The sequence below is a fragment of the Varanus komodoensis genome, unplaced genomic scaffold (assembly GCF_004798865.1).
Source record: "Varanus komodoensis strain SLA01 unplaced genomic scaffold, ASM479886v1 scaffold20_1, whole genome shotgun sequence".
Classification (NCBI taxonomy): domain Eukaryota; kingdom Metazoa; phylum Chordata; class Lepidosauria; order Squamata; family Varanidae; genus Varanus; species Varanus komodoensis.
In genome coordinates this window covers 8,465,713-8,487,940 of record NW_025335587.1, presented here as the reverse complement: position 1 = coordinate 8,487,940, position 22,228 = coordinate 8,465,713, and the positions used below count along the sequence as shown (strand labels likewise).

Here is a 22,228-nt window from a genome sequence, read left to right as displayed (position 1 = left end):
CACACACACACACACACACACACACACACACACACACACACAGTTGAATTTGGCAGCATGGTGGGACTGCATGTGATCCATGGGTGGCACACTACCCACCCCTGCTTTAGCTACCAAATATTGTTATTTTCTGTTCTAAAAGAAGTGCATTGAACACCTGTTCTAAGTTTGTGCCAACATTTCTAACCCTGACCCTGTACCCTTAGAAACACGAGATTCAAGAAAAGATAGACATGTCTCTGCTTTCAGGTATTATCCAAAAGGTTGCACAAAGAACCCATAACAGGGTGTATTTACTTAGGATGTTATTAAAGGGGCTTCTTGTTTTCTACTCATGGAAGTTCCCTGAATGATTTAGAACCTGATTTCTGCGTGAGTTGTGTGAATTCATTAATTTTAATAAGACTTGGAGAATTACTGAATCACAGAATAGCATTGGAAGGGGTCAGAAGGTCACTGGATCTAATCTCTTGCTCAGTGCAGGACATCAAGTTAAACCATCTCTCTCAGATGGTGATCCAGTTGCATTCTGAATGCATCCACTGTGACAGAGCCCACCACCTCCCTAGACAATTAGTTCCACTAGCTCCAATGATTCTTAGGTACCTGGTTCCCAAGGTAATTGGCTTCAGTTCCAATCAATTAGTTTGAATTATTCTTATCAATTAAAATCTATTGTTGACAGCAGCTGAAATAGAGAATGAGGGGGTATTTGTTGAAAACAAAATGAATAGGAAAATCAAGGTCAGAAGGAGAAAGGAAAGAGTATTTTTATAGTGGGGAAATCAGAGTTGAGAACATTCATGAAAAAATTAAAAAACAAGACCAACAACTTATTTCTAAAACTTAAGGATATATTTTAGGAGGAGGAAAGGAAAAGTGAGCTTTTCCAATTTCCCTTCTTCAACACTCCCCATTATGGCAATGAACATTCAAGTTTGGGATAAGCAAACTATAATCCTATATAGAAGAGAGACAAATAAGAAACTTTATTCTTTCACACTCCTGTGAAACTCTGTACACACACAGAGCGAGAAAGATGTAGCAACATGGTTCCTCTACCAGCTTAGCTGGAGTCCTGGATAGGAACACCCCTCTTACGGGGTGGAAGAAGACCTGTATATTTATAATTCACATAATTTAAGTATCCCACAACAGTTCTTATCATTGAGTCTACTTAAAGCAGCTCACATTGTTTCTGTACAATCATCATAGGTACCCACTTGATTATTATATTAATAATAATATATTATTCTATATTATTCTATATGTACCAACTTTGGAATCTCTCCTCTGAGTACTCCTGCCAGAGAAAGCACCAGTGGATGGCTAAGAGAGGGTCCTCTCACTTTTTTACATTTACTTTTATTCTGATTTCCACCCAAACAAAACAAAACAGCACTGAACTTAACAATTGCTGATAACAATTTCCAGCATGAATCCAGATGTATCATTTATAAGCATCAACAAAGGCTGACCAGCATGCGTGCATGTGTGTATGCACACACGCGTATGCACACATGTACACTAGCAGATTCATCTAGTATGTCATCTGATGAAATACTGAAAGTGTTGATAAATCTTTGATCCATTGTTACTATAGAAAGTGAACTTCATGTTTTCAGTGTTTTTTTATCGCTCTTATAGCTGTCAAAAAGACAGGGCAAACATTTGTGTTCAGCAAGCTTTAAGTTCTGATAAACTGATAGATAATTTAAAAGAACATGTTTATCCAAAAGTATCAAATACTGTTCTAATACCAAGTTCAGTCATATTATAATGACCACCCAAAATGAGACAACTACTGGGCACTGAATTCTAAGACTAAAAGATGCATCAGCAGTATCACAGATCCTACAGTTAGCTGAATTGGGAGACCTTGTTAATGAGATACTATGCCATCCTATAAATGTAGAAGTAATTTTTGTTGAATAAGACAATACCTGAGGGCCACTGAAATTCAAATACAGACTTTAAAGCAACAATCCAGTGTTTGGGTAAACTGGACATTCAAATTCCCACTTTCATTCCTCCATTAGATCTCATGTATCATACCTAGTCACCAATAATAGATATTTATAAACTTTGCTCAACAGAGTTTCATCTTTTTCAAATATCTTCATGAGAGATGAATCCTAGAATAATTTTCAAAACAAAAGAGTAACATTTTTTTCCATGTGATCCATTCAGAGAACCACTGTTACTCGGTGGATTAAAATAAAATAAATTGCATGTAAAGAGAATACTAAGAGACCACTAAACAACATGCACAGGCTTTAAAGATCTAAAGAGACCTTAAAGACTAGCAAAATGAAAAGTTCTTTAAGAAGTACTAAAAATATGGCAGCACAGTGGCAAATGAGTCTCACTGAAGTGTCCATCCAATAGATAAGGTGCCACAACCAAAAAGAACTTATCATGGGCCTCTGTTCACCATGTATCAGAAAGTACCAGGCTGAGAGCCTCTGACAAAGACTGCTGCTCAAGGTATCATAATATTCACTTTTCTGCTTTACAAAGATACAGATCATTATTGCTCGCTCCTCTTTCCACAGGAACAGGCACGGCTGGAGTACTCATAAATGCATTCCTTACCCAGACTACCACTTGTGCCTTCAGGAACTGCCTTTATCAGAGAAAGGGGCCTTGAACAGCACAACCATGCAAGTGACTTCCTAACCTCAGATGACAATTTATTTATTTGTTTATTTATTTAGGAAGCTTCTATGCCGCCCCATTCACCGAAGCCTCGGGGCGGCTTACAATAATAAATAAATAAACACAATATAAAAACAATACAATTTGAGTCGACCTGGCCAAGAATAAAATAAGTAATATTAACAATTAAAATAACGTTTGAATAAAAAGGTCTTCGCCTGGTGCCGAAAAACAAATAACGACGGCGCCAGGCGGACCTCTCTGGGGAGCGCATTCCATAGATTGGGCGCCACCGCAGAGAAAGCCCTCCTCCGAGTACTTACCCTCCTAATATCCTTCATAGAGGGTTCCCAGAGAAGGGCCTCTCCCGCTGATCTCAAGGGGCGGGCGGACATATATGGACGTAAGCGCTCCTTCAAGTAACCAGGACCCAAGCCGTTAAGGGCTTTATAGGTCATAACCAACACCCTGAATTGGGCCCGGACTTCAATGGGGAGCCAGTGAAGCTGATGGAGAACTGGAGTCATGTGAACATAACGCCCAGTCCCCGTCAGCAGCCTGGCAGCTCTATTTTGAACCAATTGAAGAATCCGGACCGTCTTCAAGGGCAGCCCCACATAGAGCATGTTACAGAAGTCAAGTCGGGAAGTCACCAACGCGTGTGTCACTGTCGCCAGGCAGTCGTTCTCCAGGTAGGTACGCAGCTGATGGATCAGCCAAAGCTGAAAGAAAGCACTCCTCGCCACAGCTGTCACCTGAGCTTCCAGTGAAAGCTCTGGGTCAAGGAGTACTCCCAAGCTACGGACCTTGTCCCTAAGACGGACTACAACCCCATTCATGACTAAGTTCAGGTCCCCTTCCCTGAAGCCCGATCTGCCAACCAACAGAACCTCCGTCTTGTCTGGATTGAGCTTCAGTTTATTGGCCCTCATCCAGCCCATTACCTTGGCCAGGCACCGGTTCAGTACAGCCACTGCCTCACCTGGATTGGTGGAGAACGAGAGGTAGAGCTGGGTATCATCAGTGTACTGATGATTCCGCAGCCCACACCTCCTGATGACCTCCCCCAGCAGTTTCATGTAGATGTTAAATAGCAAGGGGGACAGTATGGACCCCTGCGGAACTCCATGGTATAGCTGCCATGGCACAGAGCCATAGTCCCCCAGCATCACCTTCTGGAATCGGCCACTGAGATAGGAGCGGAACCACTGCAAAGCAGTGCCTCCGACCCCCAATCCCGCTAGCCTATTCAAAAGGATAGCATGGTCAATGGTATCAAAAGCTGCTGAGAGGTCCAGGAGAACCAACAGGGACGCACTCCCCCTGCCTTTCTCCCTGCACAGGTCATCGTACACGGCGACCAAGGCAGATTCAGTACTGTACCCAGGTCTGAAGCCGGACAGAAATGGGTCCAGATAATCAGTTTCATCCAAGAGTGCTTGGATTTGTCCCTCCACCACCCACTCCAACACCTTGCCCAGAAATGGGATGTTGGCCACTGGTCTATAATTAGTGGCCATCTCTGGATCCCGTGACACCTTCTTCAGAACCGGTCAGACTACTGCCTCCTTTAAAGGGGCAGGTACCCGGCCCTCCCTCAGAGAGGCGTTAACCACTTCCAAGATCCAGGTCCCTATCCCATGCTTGGCATTGTTAATTAACCAAGATGGGCAAGGGTCCAACAGGCAGGAGGTAGGACGTACTCGTCCAAGCACCTTGTCCACATCATCAGGCCACAGTAACTGAAATTCATCCATCAATTTTGGACCAGACGGCAACACTGGTATCTCCCCAGAAGCCTCTGAATCACTAGTTGAGTCCAGCTCGTAACAAATCTGAGCGATTTTCTCCCTGAAATGCTTGGCAAAGTCTTCGAGGGTGGAACCGGATCTTTCTTAGGGCCGGGATGAACCAGCCCTTGTACCACCCGAAAAAGCTCCGCTGGATGGCATTGTTAGGAGGCAATGGAAATGGAGAAGAATTTCTTTTTCGCCGCCCTCACCGCCACAGCATAGGCCCGATAATGGGCTCTTAAGTGTGTTCGATTACCTGCTAACCACCGTCTAGGACCAACTGGTTATCAAGCACCTACGACTGTATCACCTAATCCCAGTAATATATTTAAATAATTCAACTATGTACATGTTCAATCGCAAAATGAGATTAAGAGCTATGCATGTTAATTAAACCTGTTTTTTGTCTCCATTTTCACTCAGTTGCTCTAAACATTGGCAATTAAAAGGTGTGACACTGTGACCTACCTAGGGCCTTTATGTCACTACAACAGGTCAGCTATTGGCTGCCAGAAGATACTTGCTGTCCACAGGATGAGAACACACATGCCATTAATAATGAAGATGCTTTGCATAGAAGATTTTAGGATAGCAGGCTAAGCCTCTAAATCCCCAGCTGAGCACAGTTTCTCACCAAGTGTAAAGGTCTCACTAGCATCCAAAGAGTTGCACCTAGCAACACCCTATCATGGTTTCCCTTTTACTAAAGTGAAGGCTGAAGATTACAGTAATACCTCAGTCCACAATCGCTTCTGTTTGAGAACAAAAAGTTCAGAAAAACTTTGCTTCCATTCATGAACTCCGCATAAGGTGACGAACATGATCGTGGTGATCTTCCCCAAACCACGACCATGTGTCAGAGCATGTTAGTGCAGGGAAGATGGCTGCAATCGTGTTCATGAGGGAAGATGGCCATATTCATGTTCACACGACCACGAATCTTCCCCACTCTGACATGTGGTCACGGCTTCCTCTAGTTGAGATTGCAGTCGCAGACTCTCCCTCCAAACAATAACCTCCTCCCCACCCACCTTCCTGTCCTCCATGCCAGAAGTCACCTCAAGCAAGTTTAGTGTTCTTTCTCTTCGTACTGTACTGTACTTTGTTTCATATTTTTTGTGGTTAAAAAATACATATGGTTCAGAATGGATTACACTGAACCTTATGGGTAAATTTGACTTGGTTCGGGAGCAGAATCATGGAATGAATTAAATTCATGAACCAAAGTACCACTGTATATTGTACCATTTGGAAGAGAGTGGTGTCCAACAGGTGCAGACCTCATTCTTGCAAAGCTCTGAAGACATCTCTGCAGAAACCAAAACACAGATGCAGATTTGAGCCTCACTAGTTGAACTGTAAAGCAGTTTTGGAGATGCCTAGATGGCACACTACCCATCCCTCTGTGTATACCACAGTATCTGAAACAGTTTTCTAACATCAGGCTGTTACTATCCTATTCCAGTTCACAAATTCAGTGGTGACCTGGCTGTGGCCCTACAGTCCCTTGAATACAGCAGAGACCGGATCAGCATTACCTTTAAGATACTTTCAAGGCATACTTTCACTTATCTTATACATCGGTCAAAACATTGAAAATCAGTTAATCATTACAACATGCTGCAAGAAGCACAGTGCTTGTAGGCCTTGGAGGAAGAGGAAATTGTGTGTAAAATGATGGTATATCACTGCTTCGTATTACTGACTGGTTATATTAATTTACTTCGGTGACTCTGTGGGCTCTATTAAGCTGTTGCTGGTGGCTGTCATAGACATTTCCATGGCCGCTTCTTGTTGTTGCTGCCATTTTTTGCACTTAAAATCAGGAGAACAAAAAGGCAGCTGTTACAACAATGAGTACTGACACTGCAAAGTATTAGAGTTTACAGTCCTTTTTCAAGACTTCTGTGGGAGGAGCAGGGGGGCAAGAAAGCTGACATGGTGTTTTAGGTCTTCGAGAGGCAGCTTTCAGCCTTCAATCAAGTGAAACATCCAGCCCTGTTGTGTATACCATGGACCACAACAAAGATTGTGGTTTCTCCCACATTTGCCTTAAATAGATTTAAATTAATGCTATTCATCACTGGGTGGAAAAGAAGGGAAATATAAAAGTACAGTAACTTAAGACGAGTCAGGCCTGGCTACCAGCATTGGACAATTTTCATACTACTGAGCTAGCCTCATGGCTATAAATGTAATGGACTCCATTCAAAGTTTTCTCTCAACATTTGCACTTTTCTTACTGATTGAGTACATCTGCTATTTCAGGACACAGGAAACAGCATTTAAATCATGAAATACTTCTTTCCTGAAAACACCTGGAAGCTTTCTAAGAAATATTAAAAGCCTACAAACTAGCTTCGCTTTGTTTCTGTTTTGGAGAAAGCTTTGCCACATGACTGAACTGATGCCAGCAGTTCATGATATAGCAAACACTCATAAGTTCCACTACGGTTAGGGTTCAAATTAGCATGGATGCTTACCAGCTCAGTTACAGCAGCAGCGGGAATGCAGTTGTCCCTATCTAAATCCTGTTTCTGTCAACTACAGTCTGCTATAGCTAGAAGCAGAAACTTGTTCTTCCACTTGCCAAAATGGAAAATATTGAAGAATACAGATCTCTTTCTACAATATACTGTCAAGTCAGAGTGCTGGCATCTGCAGCAGGATCCAAAACTTTTTCTCTGCTAAGACATAAAACAATGTACTGCTAATATGTAACTTCCAAGTCAAAAGCTAGACCTGGCAAGTGGGAACTGAAAGGGGGAGGGGAGGTAAGATTCTTTGCTGCACAGTAGCCTAAAACAGGGATTCCCAAATGTGGTGTACCACGAGTTTCAGCAAAAAAACCAGAAGGAGTTGGACACAAGCGCCTCAGCTGGGAGACTAAGCACATAAAGCACAGCTAGTGTTTCTGGATCACTTCTCCCATACATGCCTTGATAGGTCTAACATAAATGCAGGACTCCTGTGTAGTACAACACATCAACAAGGGTTGCCCCTCATTTCTTTGCAGTCAATGTGGAGAATGCAGAATGTGGAGCAACCCATGTTCACACAGAATTCTACCTTCTCGTCAGAGCCATGTGACAATTTGACTGCTTGGAAGGCACTCAAACTATTTTTGAAAATCATATCAAAAGAAGCATAACCCATAGGAATTTCACTGGATATACATATCAATTCTGGGTAATAAAGATACCTAAATAATCAAATTTTGTATATTGAGGCTTTTCAGTGCAATCATACATGGGTCTGCTTAGAAGGAAGCCCCACTGAATTTAGTGGAACCTAACCACAGGTAAGTGTGCAACACAATTCTATGCATGCCACTCAAAGTTAATTCCCACTGAATTCACTGGAGGATGCTCCCAGCAACTGGGTACTGGATTCCAGCCTTATGGTGCAATCCTATGCATGTCCATCCTGAGCTAAGTCCCATTTAATTCAGTGGGGCTTACTCCCAGGAAAGCAGATATTGTATTGCAGACCCAATGTTTTTAAATTAATGCACTTAATGCTTTAGATAAAGTTCAGATGGTTCAGATACTGTGAATACAGTATAATTAATGCTATGGAGTAAATTTAGAATGAAATATTATTATTTTTCCAGGGGTTCTGTCATATCTAACAGATACTGTTCTAAAAGGAGTATCTAGTTCATTTGAGGAAGAACTAAAATCCTTAGTGGTCTCACACCTGTTTTTTAACAGTATGGAGCAGGTTTTCAATCTGTTATAATAGCCATCTGGTCACTCAGCAAATCATGGCTAACTGTACTACCATATGATAGAATGGCAACAGTGGTCACAAATGAATGAAAATGTATCCTACCTAAGAAAAGGAAGCTGTTCTCCTTTGACCTGAACGAAATAAAGAATTATTTTTTTAAAAGAACGAAGTAGTGAAGGATAATTAGTAACCGGCACTAATGGAAATAATGTGGTGAGATTAGAAATACTCATATAGCAAAATGATAACTTTTTGCAGAATATTGTGGATTGCAAAATGTGGTGACAACTCCATTTGAAATGCACAATATTGTTACAACAGCTTTCACATGACTGCTAAATACCAAATGGTCCTTAATATTGATGACAGCAATAATGATATATTATACTAGAAATATACAGCATGGAATTCTAAGTAAATTTCAGATTAAGAACAAAGGGACACAGCCATCTGGCAAAGGTATGCCACTGTGACTATCTAGACTATTTTGGAAGGTGTGCCTTTCTTAACCTGAAGGGAATAACAACCTGTTCCAAAATAATGCACAATATGGATTTATTTCAGGTTGAAGACAAGGCACATTTTTATTACAAAGCCATTTCTGTCCATAACCAAGTATATTTTCATAGTTAATTCAAATTAGATTGGTGTTATCAACTGGCCTCAGTTCTTAGTAACATTAAGATCTATAGGAAACAGCTAAATTCAAAGAACAGATCGTGCCCAGGTTTTAAAAAATTCAATTTAGCATTTCTGTAAATCCTTCTGAAGTTTTTATTTATTTATTTATTTTTTAGAGAAAGACCTGGTTCCAAGCATTTGCTAAACTTACGCTACAGTCCTAAATACTCTTACTAGGGAGTAAGCCCCAATCAAAACAAAGGGACTTCCTTCTGAATAGATGTACATGGGCTTGCGCTGTCATGCCTAAGACATATAATGGTTCAAAACATCAGCTATTGTGTGGCCAACAAAGCACAAGCTAGCTTTGTCTGGCAGAAAAGGCTTCAAGGAAAAGAAAACAGAAAAATCTTTAACCTCTCATAGAACCCACTACTTGAGTTGAGAATCCCTTTTTACTATGTGATCATGTTGGCTGAAGTTTCTCTACTGCAGTAAAAAACAAGGAAGTTCTCGCTTGAGTGCCTACTAATGAACAAAGGTTAACTTTATCTCAAAGGTCAAATGCCTGGTGGCGAAGGTTATGACCCTAACAACTTAAATGGCAACCCTGCCACGTGCCTAGTATATTGCAGATTCTGATACAGATCATCTGGTAAAGGACTGGTCATAAATTTACTTTGGTCTTATACTCCCACAAAGAATGCCCTTTGCCACAATAGTTTCCAATTTGTCATTTGATACATAGGCTAGACATCTGAGAGAGAAAATGCAACCCCAAAGTTAAGGATACCAATGCTTGGCTATATTTTTTTAAAGTTAAAACTCCAAAATGAAACCATTATTTAAAAAAACAAACAAACCGGTAGGGTTTAGACACCTCCTTGCTCATAAAATACTCATTATTTCACTATACTTGCTAACTCACATAATCACCAATTTTTAGTTCCTTTCTTTTATTCAATTTCCTTACAAAATTTGTTTTGGTTGCTATGCCAGCTTTGTAAACAGCAGCATTATTTAGTACCTCACAGATGACCATGTATTGCCCTAAAGATGTGGCAAAAAGAGGTGGCACGGCATTTCCCTAAGAAATAGTTATGTGTATCTATTTAACGAGGAAAGGGACATCTTACTGCAGAAATCGCTGACAATTAAAGCATCTTGGAACATTATAAAATAATAGCACTCTGGGTGAAAAGGCCACAATGGTTCTGGCACTTATCTGAAAGCACATTTTGCAGTATGAACCTCCTGCCAACAATGGCAACTTTTCAAAACTTTTAAGTAGATAAAAACGTTTCTGTGTGCAGACATTTGGGGTTATGCAGATGCTCTTCAACTCTTCATACATAAGCTGAGCAACCTACATATATACTGACAAGTTCAGTAAATATGTTAGAGGAAATCAAGAATATATTAAGACAAAAGGCCCTGAAGACTTTGTTTTATGATGCTTTTGTTGCGCATACAGTATAAGTTGCCATTACTGCGGGTCTGCAAGAACCAATCATTATCAACTTGGCCAACGTTCAGGTGTAGCAAAGGATTCTAGGATACATCAGAGTGAAAAAGAAAGAAACTAAAATTCTTCATATACAGTCAATCGACGACTGATCAATGACAGAAACAATAAGTTCTATGTTCCGTATTAGTTAACTATTTTACACAACACAAAGAACTGAAATGGCATCATACATTACATACACAGGGCAGGGGAAGTAGCTGTAAATATAAATACCTTTCCAAAACATTGTACTCATATGTGAAAATATAATTAAAAGGTGATCATTATTAGAATTACTAGTCTCTGTTAGTAACGTAGAAGACCTTTAATTAAAATATTGCACATATATGTATATATGGACTTCTATAACTGAGGCAATTAATTAAATTAGGCCCACTTGTATAAATTATTGTCTTTATCTGCTTGCATTTTATTGCTTCCCCAACTATATTTTATTCATAATTTTAGTAAAGGTTTCATACTCAAAAGACTGTTTTGTTATTAGTAACTAATTGTTTAAAATTACTATAACAGTAATTTTTTAAAGATTATATTTTGAGTAACTGTTATTAAAATAAAATTTCCTTGAATTAAATATCACAGATACCTAAGACACATTTCCTGAGTCAACAGGTATACAAACAAGTTTGCAGCATACCATTAGGACCAAATATTTGAGCGGAAACAGCTCTACTTAAAACATCTGTATTTTAAAATGTTCAATGAATCATCTGTTCTCTGCTGTTTCAGTCCAGCACAATAGATACACCTATCAAGTCTCACAGGAAAACCAACAATGAAATTTGGACTGCAATCTGTTACAGATACTTGAACGTGACTAATGAAAGCACTGGATTCCACAGCACAGATAAAAAAAATCAAATCAGGTTATATCAGAAAAAGACCATACCTTCACCAATATTTTAGATATTTCATTCACTGTAAATAAACAATGCAAACAGTAAGATCACATCCAATTATGACTCCAACCACCCTTCCAGTACAACAGCTCAAGAACTGACACTTCTGTTCATAATCAGATATGCCAATAATGCCAACATCACTACACAAGAAGACAAAGCACAAGAAAGACTGATGTCCATTTCTGCAAAAGGCCATCCAATAGCCATCAACATATCTACCACCTAAAAATGATAGATTGTAAATACAGAAGCAGATGTTAAAGAAATAAAAATTACTGTGCTTATTAATCTTTTCCTCCAATTCTAGAAAATTGAAACCTTGTATTGAAGAATTACAATAAGACAAGGTGGTGCTCTGAAAGGCCAAATGGTTGTCAATGTTAGCCAGTGCGAATAGCTCAGAAGCTACAACTTTTCTACCGACAAAAGATTACAGCAAAATTCACATTGCAAATACTATTAGTTTTGTTGCATGGTTTCTCTGTAACTAGCCAGAGTTACACTGATATAGTCAGACAACACTATTTTGTATTAAGAGTTCCAGCATGCACATCCATTTTCCTAAACGCCACACCGATAAACTAGCAATAATCACATTCAATGTACAGGCAGCAATGACAAAAAGGAACTCTCTTAGGCAAATGTTTTGTTTTATCCGTGACTATCAAAACAAACAGCTCATGTATCAGTGAGGATTCATCCATTTCAGTTTCTAGTTCTTTTTAACTCTGAGTAAGTTTAGGGTACTCAATTCTTTTAAAGAATGCTTGCATAACAGAAATACTGTTCATTAATTTCTTCACTAAAGGACCATGCAGAAACGTGTCCAGAAAAATAATTATATTAATATCTAGTATTCATATTTATTTATGAATATTAGCAAAATATAGAGCACTTTGAGTTCCAATATTGAACTAGGCCTCCAAATATTTTGAAATACAATTGTATCATATATGCAAAATGTTAGGTTACAATGCAAATTTGTTCTTTCACAAATGATCTTTTATTAACAACAGTGCAAACTACTCTCTCTTCATCCTTTCACTACTGGTTACACTTGAACCACCATCAGAGCCATGTTACCAACCAGCACCAACTATATATGTTACATGCTCAAGCACAAGCACAAACTCAAACTCATTGGCCTAGCTATGAGATTATATGGTTCACAGATTTGAAATGTATTCAAAGTTGGACAACTTGGGATAAAGCACTTACCTGCTGCGTGCACAAAGTATGCCAAATATAAATCGAGTTCCTTAACAGAAACCCCTATATGATGTGGCTGTACACACAGCCCTGGGTTTGAGCATTGTGGGGACTTTACAAGGCGTTCGCCATCAGTACTTTCAAGCGGAATACCTTTAAATAAAATCACCATAACAAGGTCCAGCCTCCAGACCTTATCTGCCTGGCGTAAGCAGTCAATTCTTCTCATCTTGCCCTTCTGGTCTGGATTGGAAAGAACACAACATGGAGGTTTTTTCCCTGTGACAGTTAGAACAAAATCCTCCCGGTACTCAGGCCTGATGTCTTTCCGTAGCTTTGCCAGAAGTCTAGATGCCCATTTTTGTTTGACCTCAGGTTTTTCACTTAGCAATTCATCCTTCACAGCTCTCTCTTCCTCTTTTGACATGCGTTTCTCATGTTTTTTAAAGTATTTTCGCTTTCGAGCTTGTAGGTTGAACCATGTGTATGCAAACGCTCGGACGTGGGGAAGAAGTGCTTCAATGAAGGGATGAAATTCATCCTGGAATGAATCAAAATGAAGATTACAAGGACGAATACTTGTTTCCTTACTATGTCACTATTATTTACATATGGATTATTAAATGTTATTATACACAGGGAAGACCAAGTCACAGTCATGTCTACACTATGTAAAACATAAATATTTATATGCCCTTGACGTAAAAAGAACATAACTAAAATGTATTCATGTACCCTATTTTTTTGAGTCAGTAGCTCTTTCTCTTAAAATTAAATACATGGGACTGACTTCTAAGTAAATGTGCTTTGAGTAAAGATGTAAAGCAGTAAGTCTCAAAACACTTATTTTATTATAATTGGTCTATTTAGATCAATAAACCAACTCCAGAATCTGTGATTTCAGAACTCAAATAAGATTTGTATTACCTTAATCCAATTTCAAAGATGGGATATATTATTGTGCTATTTTCTTGACCCTTCTATGAATATACATAGCTAGGCCCACCAATTAGGCAAAAATTTGTCAATAGATGCCAATGCCATCTAGATGCTAATCTGTACTGGGAAGTGAAAGCCTGACATACAGTAAAAAACTTTTCCTAAGATGTATTTGTAAATATCAGTCCATAATCTGTCAGAACTGCAACTGAAGATAACTATATAAATGAAATCTAGTATAGGATTACAAAGAAAATTCTAGATCTGGTCACTCTTTCCAACTTATGCAGTAAAATACAAGTTGAATCTCTTTTAAATATAGATGTATGAAACGTGACCATTCTGTATGAAACAAATATTACTATAAAGTATAACACGGTCTGCATGCACTGTGATTTTGCATTGTTTTTCATTTAAGAAAGATAAATAAAAACTGTGGAAACTCGAACGTTCACACACATTGAAAACTTTGCAAACACACACTAAGTTTTCTATAGTTTTTCAAAAAAGTTTTATACAGGAGCATAAATTATTGTTTTTGCAAACATGATCTGATGTTATATATATTAAGCTGATTTGTCAGTTTATAAAAATAGAAAAGGACATTTACAAATTTCTCCCGTATCACTGAACATATTGAAGAAATATCATAGAGCAAACATGCACATTGCAAATGCTGCAAAAGCCAATCCAGTAACTGAAAATATATTATAGTGGCTACATATATTATTTATGTATATAATTACTTCCAAAACTACCTATAGAGAAAGGTGTGCGGTTTAAATGTTTAATCCTGCAAAAACACCATTGTGAAATGTTATGGTATTTCTTACTGAAGTCGGCCTGTCTTTGTGAAAGATACTATTACTATTACAGGTACTATCTGTACCTGTTTTGAGAAATTGGAAAAAGATGAAGGTTTTTTCCTACATGCATTAAAGGCTACATTATTATATAGTAAAAACACTGGCAACTTCTCTAGTTTAACCAAATGTTTAAATTCATGAGATCTATAAAGATTGAAATAATTTCAGATTTTTTTAATGGAACACCATGTATAAGCCTTTTAGACCTCCAAATTTGATTCATACCTTCCAGCATATAGAGAGGTGAAAGGGATGGGTCAGAATACAAGTTACAATATATGGAAAACTGGCACAGTTTGGATTTCATCTGATCTTCCTCTCTGTCTCACAAATAGTTAATTGCTATATACTGTTTCTAAAATACAATGGACAATTGGGTTATGTTACATATTTCCATACAGAACCATCAGAGAGTAGGATACATTTACTGCTAGACACTGGAGGAATGAGTGTCCCTGTGAATGTTTAGATGACTTTAGCCTATTTTTTTTTAAAGTAACAAAATGACAATTTCTGCCTATTCCCTAAAATCTCTTCCTGATTTATATTTCAGTGAAGTACAGCAAAAATATTCATGATTTCCATAAACAGACCAAGGGACAGAGAAATTAGAAAAGTAAGAAGTGATCATTCATGTCTGCATTGTCAAAAATTCAATTAAAACTCCAAATTTATCACTAACAGAAGCTGCCACAAGAGCATAAACTATTATGCATGATACAACATATTTTGAGGCCTTCTGCACATGCACACAGACACACACTTTGGAATAGCCAACAGCACCAACAAAGGAACCTTTTGGAATGCTTGTCTGCCATGGCATATGAAGCACTTGCTAAAATTATCCATTCCAAAATAAATGACAGCTTCAAATCTTTACACTTTCTTATGGCTTTACCCTCTGTTTTCTACCTTGTATTAACTAATCATGCATTAACTCACAACCTTATAGATTTAATCTCAATTCTTTCCAAACTAAACGTATTTTACTCTCCTGTAAAGCCAAGAATGTACAGTTATCCTACCTTGTATAGCACATGCTTGGAAAAAAGCAGCAGTGGGGGTGAGGTATACAAATGATCTGTCCAAAAGTCTCCAAACCCAGTGAATGGTCTTTCACTGATTATACAGTTCAGAGGTTCATCATGGTTACTATTCACATAGGACATTTCAAAATAGTATTACAAGAGAGTAATTGCTCAAAAAGAACATGTTCCCAAGTAACTTTCAAATACTTTTTCTTAAAACGAACATACACACACACATACTCCAGACTTTCAATGTGAATGTATTGCACAAAACAAAATATTTGCACTATTGAGACCTTTTCCTGTTTATATTTGCATTGACTGTGTTGTTTGTATCAAAGTTGTCCAATTACTAAAGCTTTCCTGGTAAATTTAAGAATATTCAGGTATGTTTGCAGAATCATTAAGAAGATTAAAAGTAACCACCAAAATAAAAAGGAGACATGGCTTACTTTTCCTAACTTAGGTTTAGAACCAAAAGTTTTCCAAAAGTTGAATTATTATCCTTCCACAAGGAAAAAAATCACACACTTCACACGTGTGTCACAGCATTTGAAGAAGAGAAGAACAACAGAAGTGAGTTTATAATCCTTTCTGTGGTTCATGAGCATTGTGTTCCATACAGCATCTTCCCATAGCTATTCAACTAAATTTTGGATCTCAGAACAAAAAAAAGTTAATTTATATTTGTAAAGGAGAAAGGGCTAACCTCAAAAATAAGAAAGGACTCAAAAGGTTTTACACTTTTAAATAAAAGCAGATGATATGCTAGCAATCTTTGGAAACAATACATGTACACTGTTCTCTTTGAAAGTTAGCCAGCTTTATGTACACTAACTGCTTTAATATTTCTACAAACCATAAGTCTTGTGCATACTTGCACATCCATGATGAGCTCTTAATGTAAAATCAAGAGGATATCTGACAAACGGCAAGTAAGTAAATCACCTATGGCAGAGGAGGTCAGAGAGTAGATAACCCTTTAACAGGTACTTTCCATTAGCGGGGTAAAAGTGCATTACAATAAAGTTTGAAATCACACTGGATACACTGAAAGAAGGCATGAGCTTGAAATGTTCATGCAACTACTCAACAGTGCTTCTTAATGGTGGAAACTTTGGTTCCTCTTGTGGCTGTACACGTGCAACTCTCCTTGGAGGTTCTATTAACATGCATCCGAATCCCTCAGTAAGATTTCCAAATGTGCAATGAGGATGCAAAGAACTTTGCAGTAGAAAGTTCTACTACTGCATGCTGTCAGATATAAAAATGGAAATAGAATTCAAATCTTCTTAATGTACAGTGGGGCCTACTAAATATCAGAGTATCCACATGCAGTATGCTGAATTGTGGGGAAAACAGATAATTGAAAAGGGGAAGAACTGTAAAGAAACCATTACTTACAGCTATCCCAAGTAAGCAAATCAATACATTACTGAGCTCTCTCCAAAAACAAAAGAAAACTTTTCATTATGGCTAGCCCTTGAAAGACATTTTACAGAAGCTCCAGCCACATTCCAAAGTCTACACTAGAGGTATCTTCTACCTATAATCAACTCTGAGATTGTTATCACAGTTAGGTTTCATTGTGCAGCAATTGTGGTTGCAATAACAAGTTCATTGATTATAACGGTGGTGAGGCTTTGTCAGTTACAGAGTGTAACTTCTGAAGTTATCCTCACTTAAGCTGCTTTTCCAGTCATCCTAAAAAATATACTGTCAACCTCTTTCCTTTTTCAAGAAAGACATTCAATTAAAATCCAATACAAAAGTAGATCATCCCCTTGGAGGTCTCTGTCCCATGCCCAAACCATCATTACATCCTGCTAAGTAAAGGTGTGCAATTGCACTCCGTGTGAGTCCCAAGTACTGAAATGGTAGGGGAAGAACTTTATCCGAATTCTCTGGAAACTTTTCAGACTTCATTGTTAAGATTGGGAACCGACACAGAATTATAGAAAGAGGACGGAAATAGATGCAGCTCATTAAAACTAAAAAAGTAAGTATCCATCTCAGGGCAGGGGCTGCGCTTTCAAATCGTGGAAATGTATTTGAGAAAAAGCGGGGGTGGGGTGGGAACATTATCTGAAAATCTGGTTCTTTATGAAGAGTTTTCTTTGGCTGAAGGGAGGGGGCAACGCGCGAGGAAGGGGGCCTGTGCTAGAAGTTAGAAAGAAAAGTTGCCCGAACTCTTAAGTCACAGTTTCGCGGCATGTATAGCAAAAGGCGCCAGGCACATAACTTCAAATTCAGAGTACTGCGATCAGAAGATCTGGGAAGCCGCGAGGTGGGGTTGGGATCACATTTGAAATTATTTTCAACCCACGAGGAACTTGGCTGCGGTGCAAACAAAAGAGATCGAGCAACTTTCTGCAAAAAGCAACTCCCTTCCCCGCCTCCTCTTTCCTCAGGCAGGACGTTGCAAACCCAGCTTCCCAAAGGAAACAACCCCGGGCGAATGTGACACCCGAGCAAGTGACAAGGCGCGCTAAAGGCAGCCAGGAAGGCAGATCTGGGTTGGGATTGCCGTTCTGAGCCTCCTCCAGGAGCTGAGCGAGAGGTGCGGTGGCTGCAGTGCACTCCAAGGATCCCGTACTGTGTCATGCACGAGAGTAACGGGAAGGACGGTAATGCAGGAGCAGCTGCAACGGCAGGGGCAGCCCGCGGCTCCAGCCAGGAGCGCAATGTGAATTACTGAAAGCTCTAGCTATCCGTCAAAGGCCGGTGCAATGTATGGAAGGGCAAGATCTAACCATAGGTGCAATGCATCTGTCTAGCTCTACGTCTCCGCCTGGGACTCAAACACAGAGAGCGACCTGCTCACAGGCAAAAGCTGTAGCCGCACAACCCCAACGCTGCGGAGCAAAAGTGTGCGAGGAGTTTAGGAGCCGAAGCAATGCAGCTCTAGCAATCGGGGCGGCGGGGGGCGGGCGGAATGCATGCACTGCGCAGTTACTTAATGCTGCACTTTAAAAACAAAACACAACGCGTCCAACTGTATCTGTGTTGTGTTCGTCGATTTCCACGCATTCATCGCCTCGGAAGCACAAACAGTGAGTATTGATTTCAGATGACCAAGCATGTAATGGGTTGCAAGACTGCTAAACACGTGCAGATCGTCCTAACACACACATACACTGCATGTCGGTACGAATCGCCACCCCTTCCGCCAGACACCCCGTTTCTCCGACACACTCACACACCCCAATATTAATTAAACCCTTAATAACTAGGCGCCATTAGCCATGTGTCTATACAAATGGCCGTGCAAGAGCAGGAATGTAAGCTAATGGGAAAGAAAGTTACTTTCCGCAAGCTGGATTTCACCCTGCCGCCCTCTACGCCCCCCCCCCCAGCGCAACGCACAAACAAATCCCCCTTCCCCTCCCCCAAAATGAATCTAAAGAGCTTCTTACCTGGGTAAGACAGAGAGGAGAATACATGATTGCTGTGGGGGGTTTTGTGGCTTGGAGGTGTGTGAGAGGGAGAGAGAGAAAGGGAGGGAGGGAGGGAGGGAGAGAGGGAGGGGGAGAGAGAGAGAGAGAGAGAGAGAAGAGAGAAAGAGAGAGAGAGAGAGAGAGAGAGAGAGAAGAAAGAGGGGGGGGAGAATCGAGCCTGCTTCTTGCTTTCACATTTCCAACTCTGCTAAACTGCAGCCAGCGCTGATCAGCTCCATGAGCTGAACTTTAACCCCGCCTAGAGTTTCCCTACACTACACACTATACATGTCTACTGTACCCGGGCGTTAAAGGCATAGTGCACACTTCCACCCCCCCCCCCCCCCCCCCGCCCTCCTAGCTACACCGGCAGAAAGCCCCGGGCTCGAGCTTCTCCGGGAACCTGCCAGAGTGCTCCCAGCCTGCTTCTGCTCTGCACCGTTCCGCCAGAAGCAGCAGCAGCAGCAGCAGCTCCTCGCTCGCTCGCTCGCTCGCTGCCTTGCCCGGGGGAGGGGGGCTGCGGTGCTACTGCTCGGCCAGCCCTCCCTATCCCCGATCCCTGCTCTCGCTCTCTCTCACACACAATCTTTCTCAATGCATTACTGGGTAACGCAGTCAGGAGCCTCTTGCATGCAGGGATCCCGGTCGGCTATAGGCTATACAGGATGTGCTTAAGCAAACAAAACTACTTTTCCACATTTCTATCTCTCCCGTTTTCCCCTCCCCCACAAGACCGCGCGCGCGCGCGCGCGCTCCTTTCTTTCTTTTTCCCTTCTTGCTTTCTTTCGTTCTTTCTCTCCCTGTTCAAAAGGCCTTTAAGGAGATCGTCTTAAGGACTTTTGATTAAACTTCCATCATTTATGTCTTGCAGAAAGATCTATTCTTGATCAAGATATGACAGTAGCTGTTACCATATAATGCGTATCGATTCAGCTCACCTATACACAGAAAAAAGTTTATATTATTTATATAGAGGGCTTGCCCTGAACACACTCTTCAAATGACTCAAAGTACATTGTACCTTATGTACTGTAAATGCAATATTGTTAAATTTGTCTGCCTGTTCCTTCCTGGGAATTAAATGCAGGCGAAGAGATAAAAGCAGCAGTTTCCTTCTTTATTTCAACATTGTCTAATAATGCATTAATCTACAGCTCCTAATAACCACAAGATACTCTTAAGCATGGCTCAACAAGAGTATACCAGTTGTAGCTTAGGGCAAAAGCCAAATGTGTTTGCTCAGAACATTCTAGCTAAGCACATCTGAATGTGTTGGTGTCATCCTCATCTAGGCACAGGATCTTTTCTAGCCAAGGATGCTTATTTTACTGACAACACACAGCATCATTAATTGCAACTCTCAAGCAATAAAATACTTACTCCTTAAAATTGCTTTGACTTAGAAGCCTTCTGTTCTTTATTTATCTTATAATGCATTGTTTTGGCACAAGAAAACTTTGGTTTTTGGGGTTTGGAAAGTTGCCAGTTGGCCAAACTTTTTCTTGTTCTGAGTCTTATATTTTCTCTCCAGTCTTTATAAAGCTTCTAAGTGGGGTCCTTTCTCATCTTCCTTCTCTTTCCCAACAAGCTACTGCCTTCAGACACTTAGGTATCCACAACCATTATATAAAAGAAACCCAAAGAGGAAGAGAATACCACAAGACATACCACATACTTCATGCAAATCTTCTTTTGTGGAACAAGGATGTAGGTGTTTCAAAGAATGTTGTGAGCACTTTTAAAAGACTGTGAAGACTTTGGGAAGAAAATACATTGCCCATGGCTGTTCAGGGAGGAGGCCTGATTTGCTATGTTTCTTTTATCTTTGTGCTTTGAAAGCCCTTCCTTTTCCTAACCTGAGTGCTTCAATAAAATTAGTATCATTTGTGGATTGCAAATGTCTCATCTAAGTGCAAAATTAGCCCAGACTGTATTCCAATAATTGACAAAATATGTGGCCCAATACCTCTTGATGACATTATAACATGGAAATATACCCAACTAAACATTTGCTGGACTCTCTTAGGTTTCCAAGTTTCCTGGACAGAATTTATTTATTTATTTTTGGATTTATATCCTGCCTTTTTCCTACAAAGGGCTCAAGGCAGCTTACATCATTCTCCTCCTCCATCTTATCCCCACAACAACATCCCTGTGAGGTAGGTTGGGCTGAGAGTCTATGACTGGCCCAAAGTCACCCAGTTGGCTCCATGGCTGAGCGGGGACTAGAACCCAGATCCTCTGAGTCCAGTTCCATGCTCTTAACCACTACGCCACACTGGCTCTCCTTTCTGGCTGACAGTCTCACAGAGAGCTTCAACACACAAAACCAACTGACAAAGCACCAAGTTTTAAAAACCCTCATTATTTATGACTTTCTAATTGTTCCTTTACAACTTCTACCTTCTACTCACCCTGTTCTCTAACCCCAAGAACAGCAACTGATATTTATTTGATTTATAAAACCACAGTCCATGGTCCCAAATGAGCTCTTCTGGGTATCCCTTTACCTGCTTATTGTACCCCATATAATATTTCAAAGACAGCCTCGACCACCACATAGCATGTACTTGCTCTAAATCCTGACTAGGCCAGCCTGTCAATGCATCTGTCGCTACATGCAGGCTGCTGCTGTCACAAACCCTTGAGAAGTCATGTTTGTGGTGGCAGGCAGAAAGAGAAATCCTGTACAAGGCAGTGAAGACACTCCACTGGTGAGCCTTGGACTGACAGCTTGGTATCCTTCTCCAGAGCTTTCCTGGTACCCGCAAGGTTGTGTGAATAAGAAGACAAGTAGGAATGGTCTTATAGAAGACCGACATGTTGATGGAATATATTTTAGCAAGACAGAGCATGAGGTTTGTTTTTGTTTTAATACATTTTAAAGCAAACAAGTTATGTTTACTATTTTTGTTTTTAGATTCTCATTCTGTAAATTCTCTTCCATTCATATGTACACACAAGGAAGATTAAGCAGATTTTTTTTTTCTGATTTCCTTTGTAGGAAGAGGATGGGGAGAGGAAGGATTTCCTTGTGGGAAAGGATTGGGTCCTTGGCTGAACTCTCTTTGCTGGCAGGCAGCTTTGCTCTATTTCCAGCTCTTTGTGATTATTAATATTATCTTAGGATGCAATCTTATGCTTGTCTGGGTAGAAAAAAGCCCCACAAGTCCTCCGAGCGGGGAGTTGCAGGGCTTTTCTCCCCTTTTCTAAACATACATAGGATTGCGCCCTTAAATAACTTTTGGCGCCCTTCGTAAGACTTTTGGACGTGGGATGATTGTTTGCGCCCTCTAGGCAGACGTTGCGTCCAAGTTCAGCACCGAGCCTTTCACATCCGTTCGCTCCTCGTCGCCTCTCCCTCCCGCTCCCGCAAACGCACACACACAAAAATGCTCTCACGGGCGCGCGCCCCCTCTCTCCCTCGCACACGAACTAGAGGAAGTTCGGAGGAGGAGAAGCCATGAACCTAATAAACAGAACTTTAGCTTAAACACTCCTCCTGCAAAAGGAGT

The 22,228-nt window shown here is 40.2% G+C and overlaps 1 protein-coding gene across 5 annotated transcripts in view; it reads right to left on the bottom strand.

Moving 5' to 3' along the window:
• Nucleotides 1-18,790, bottom strand: part of NFIA (nuclear factor I A) — a 407,074-nt gene extending 388,284 nt beyond the window's left edge. For 4 of the 5 annotated variants that reach the window (XM_044430438.1, XM_044430439.1, XM_044430437.1 and 1 more), the window contains exons 1-2: nt 18,693-18,790; nt 12,453-12,984 (exon numbers count right to left, since the gene is read on the bottom strand). In XM_044430438.1, the coding sequence (XP_044286373.1) occupies nt 12,453-12,984; nt 18,693-18,719 (559 nt within the window). In that variant the 5' untranslated portion in view covers nt 18,720-18,790. The remainder of the gene's footprint in view (nt 1-12,452; nt 12,985-18,692) is intronic. The other variant, XM_044430440.1, reaches the window with a different exon arrangement.
• Nucleotides 18,791-22,228: the final 3,438 nt, after the last annotated feature.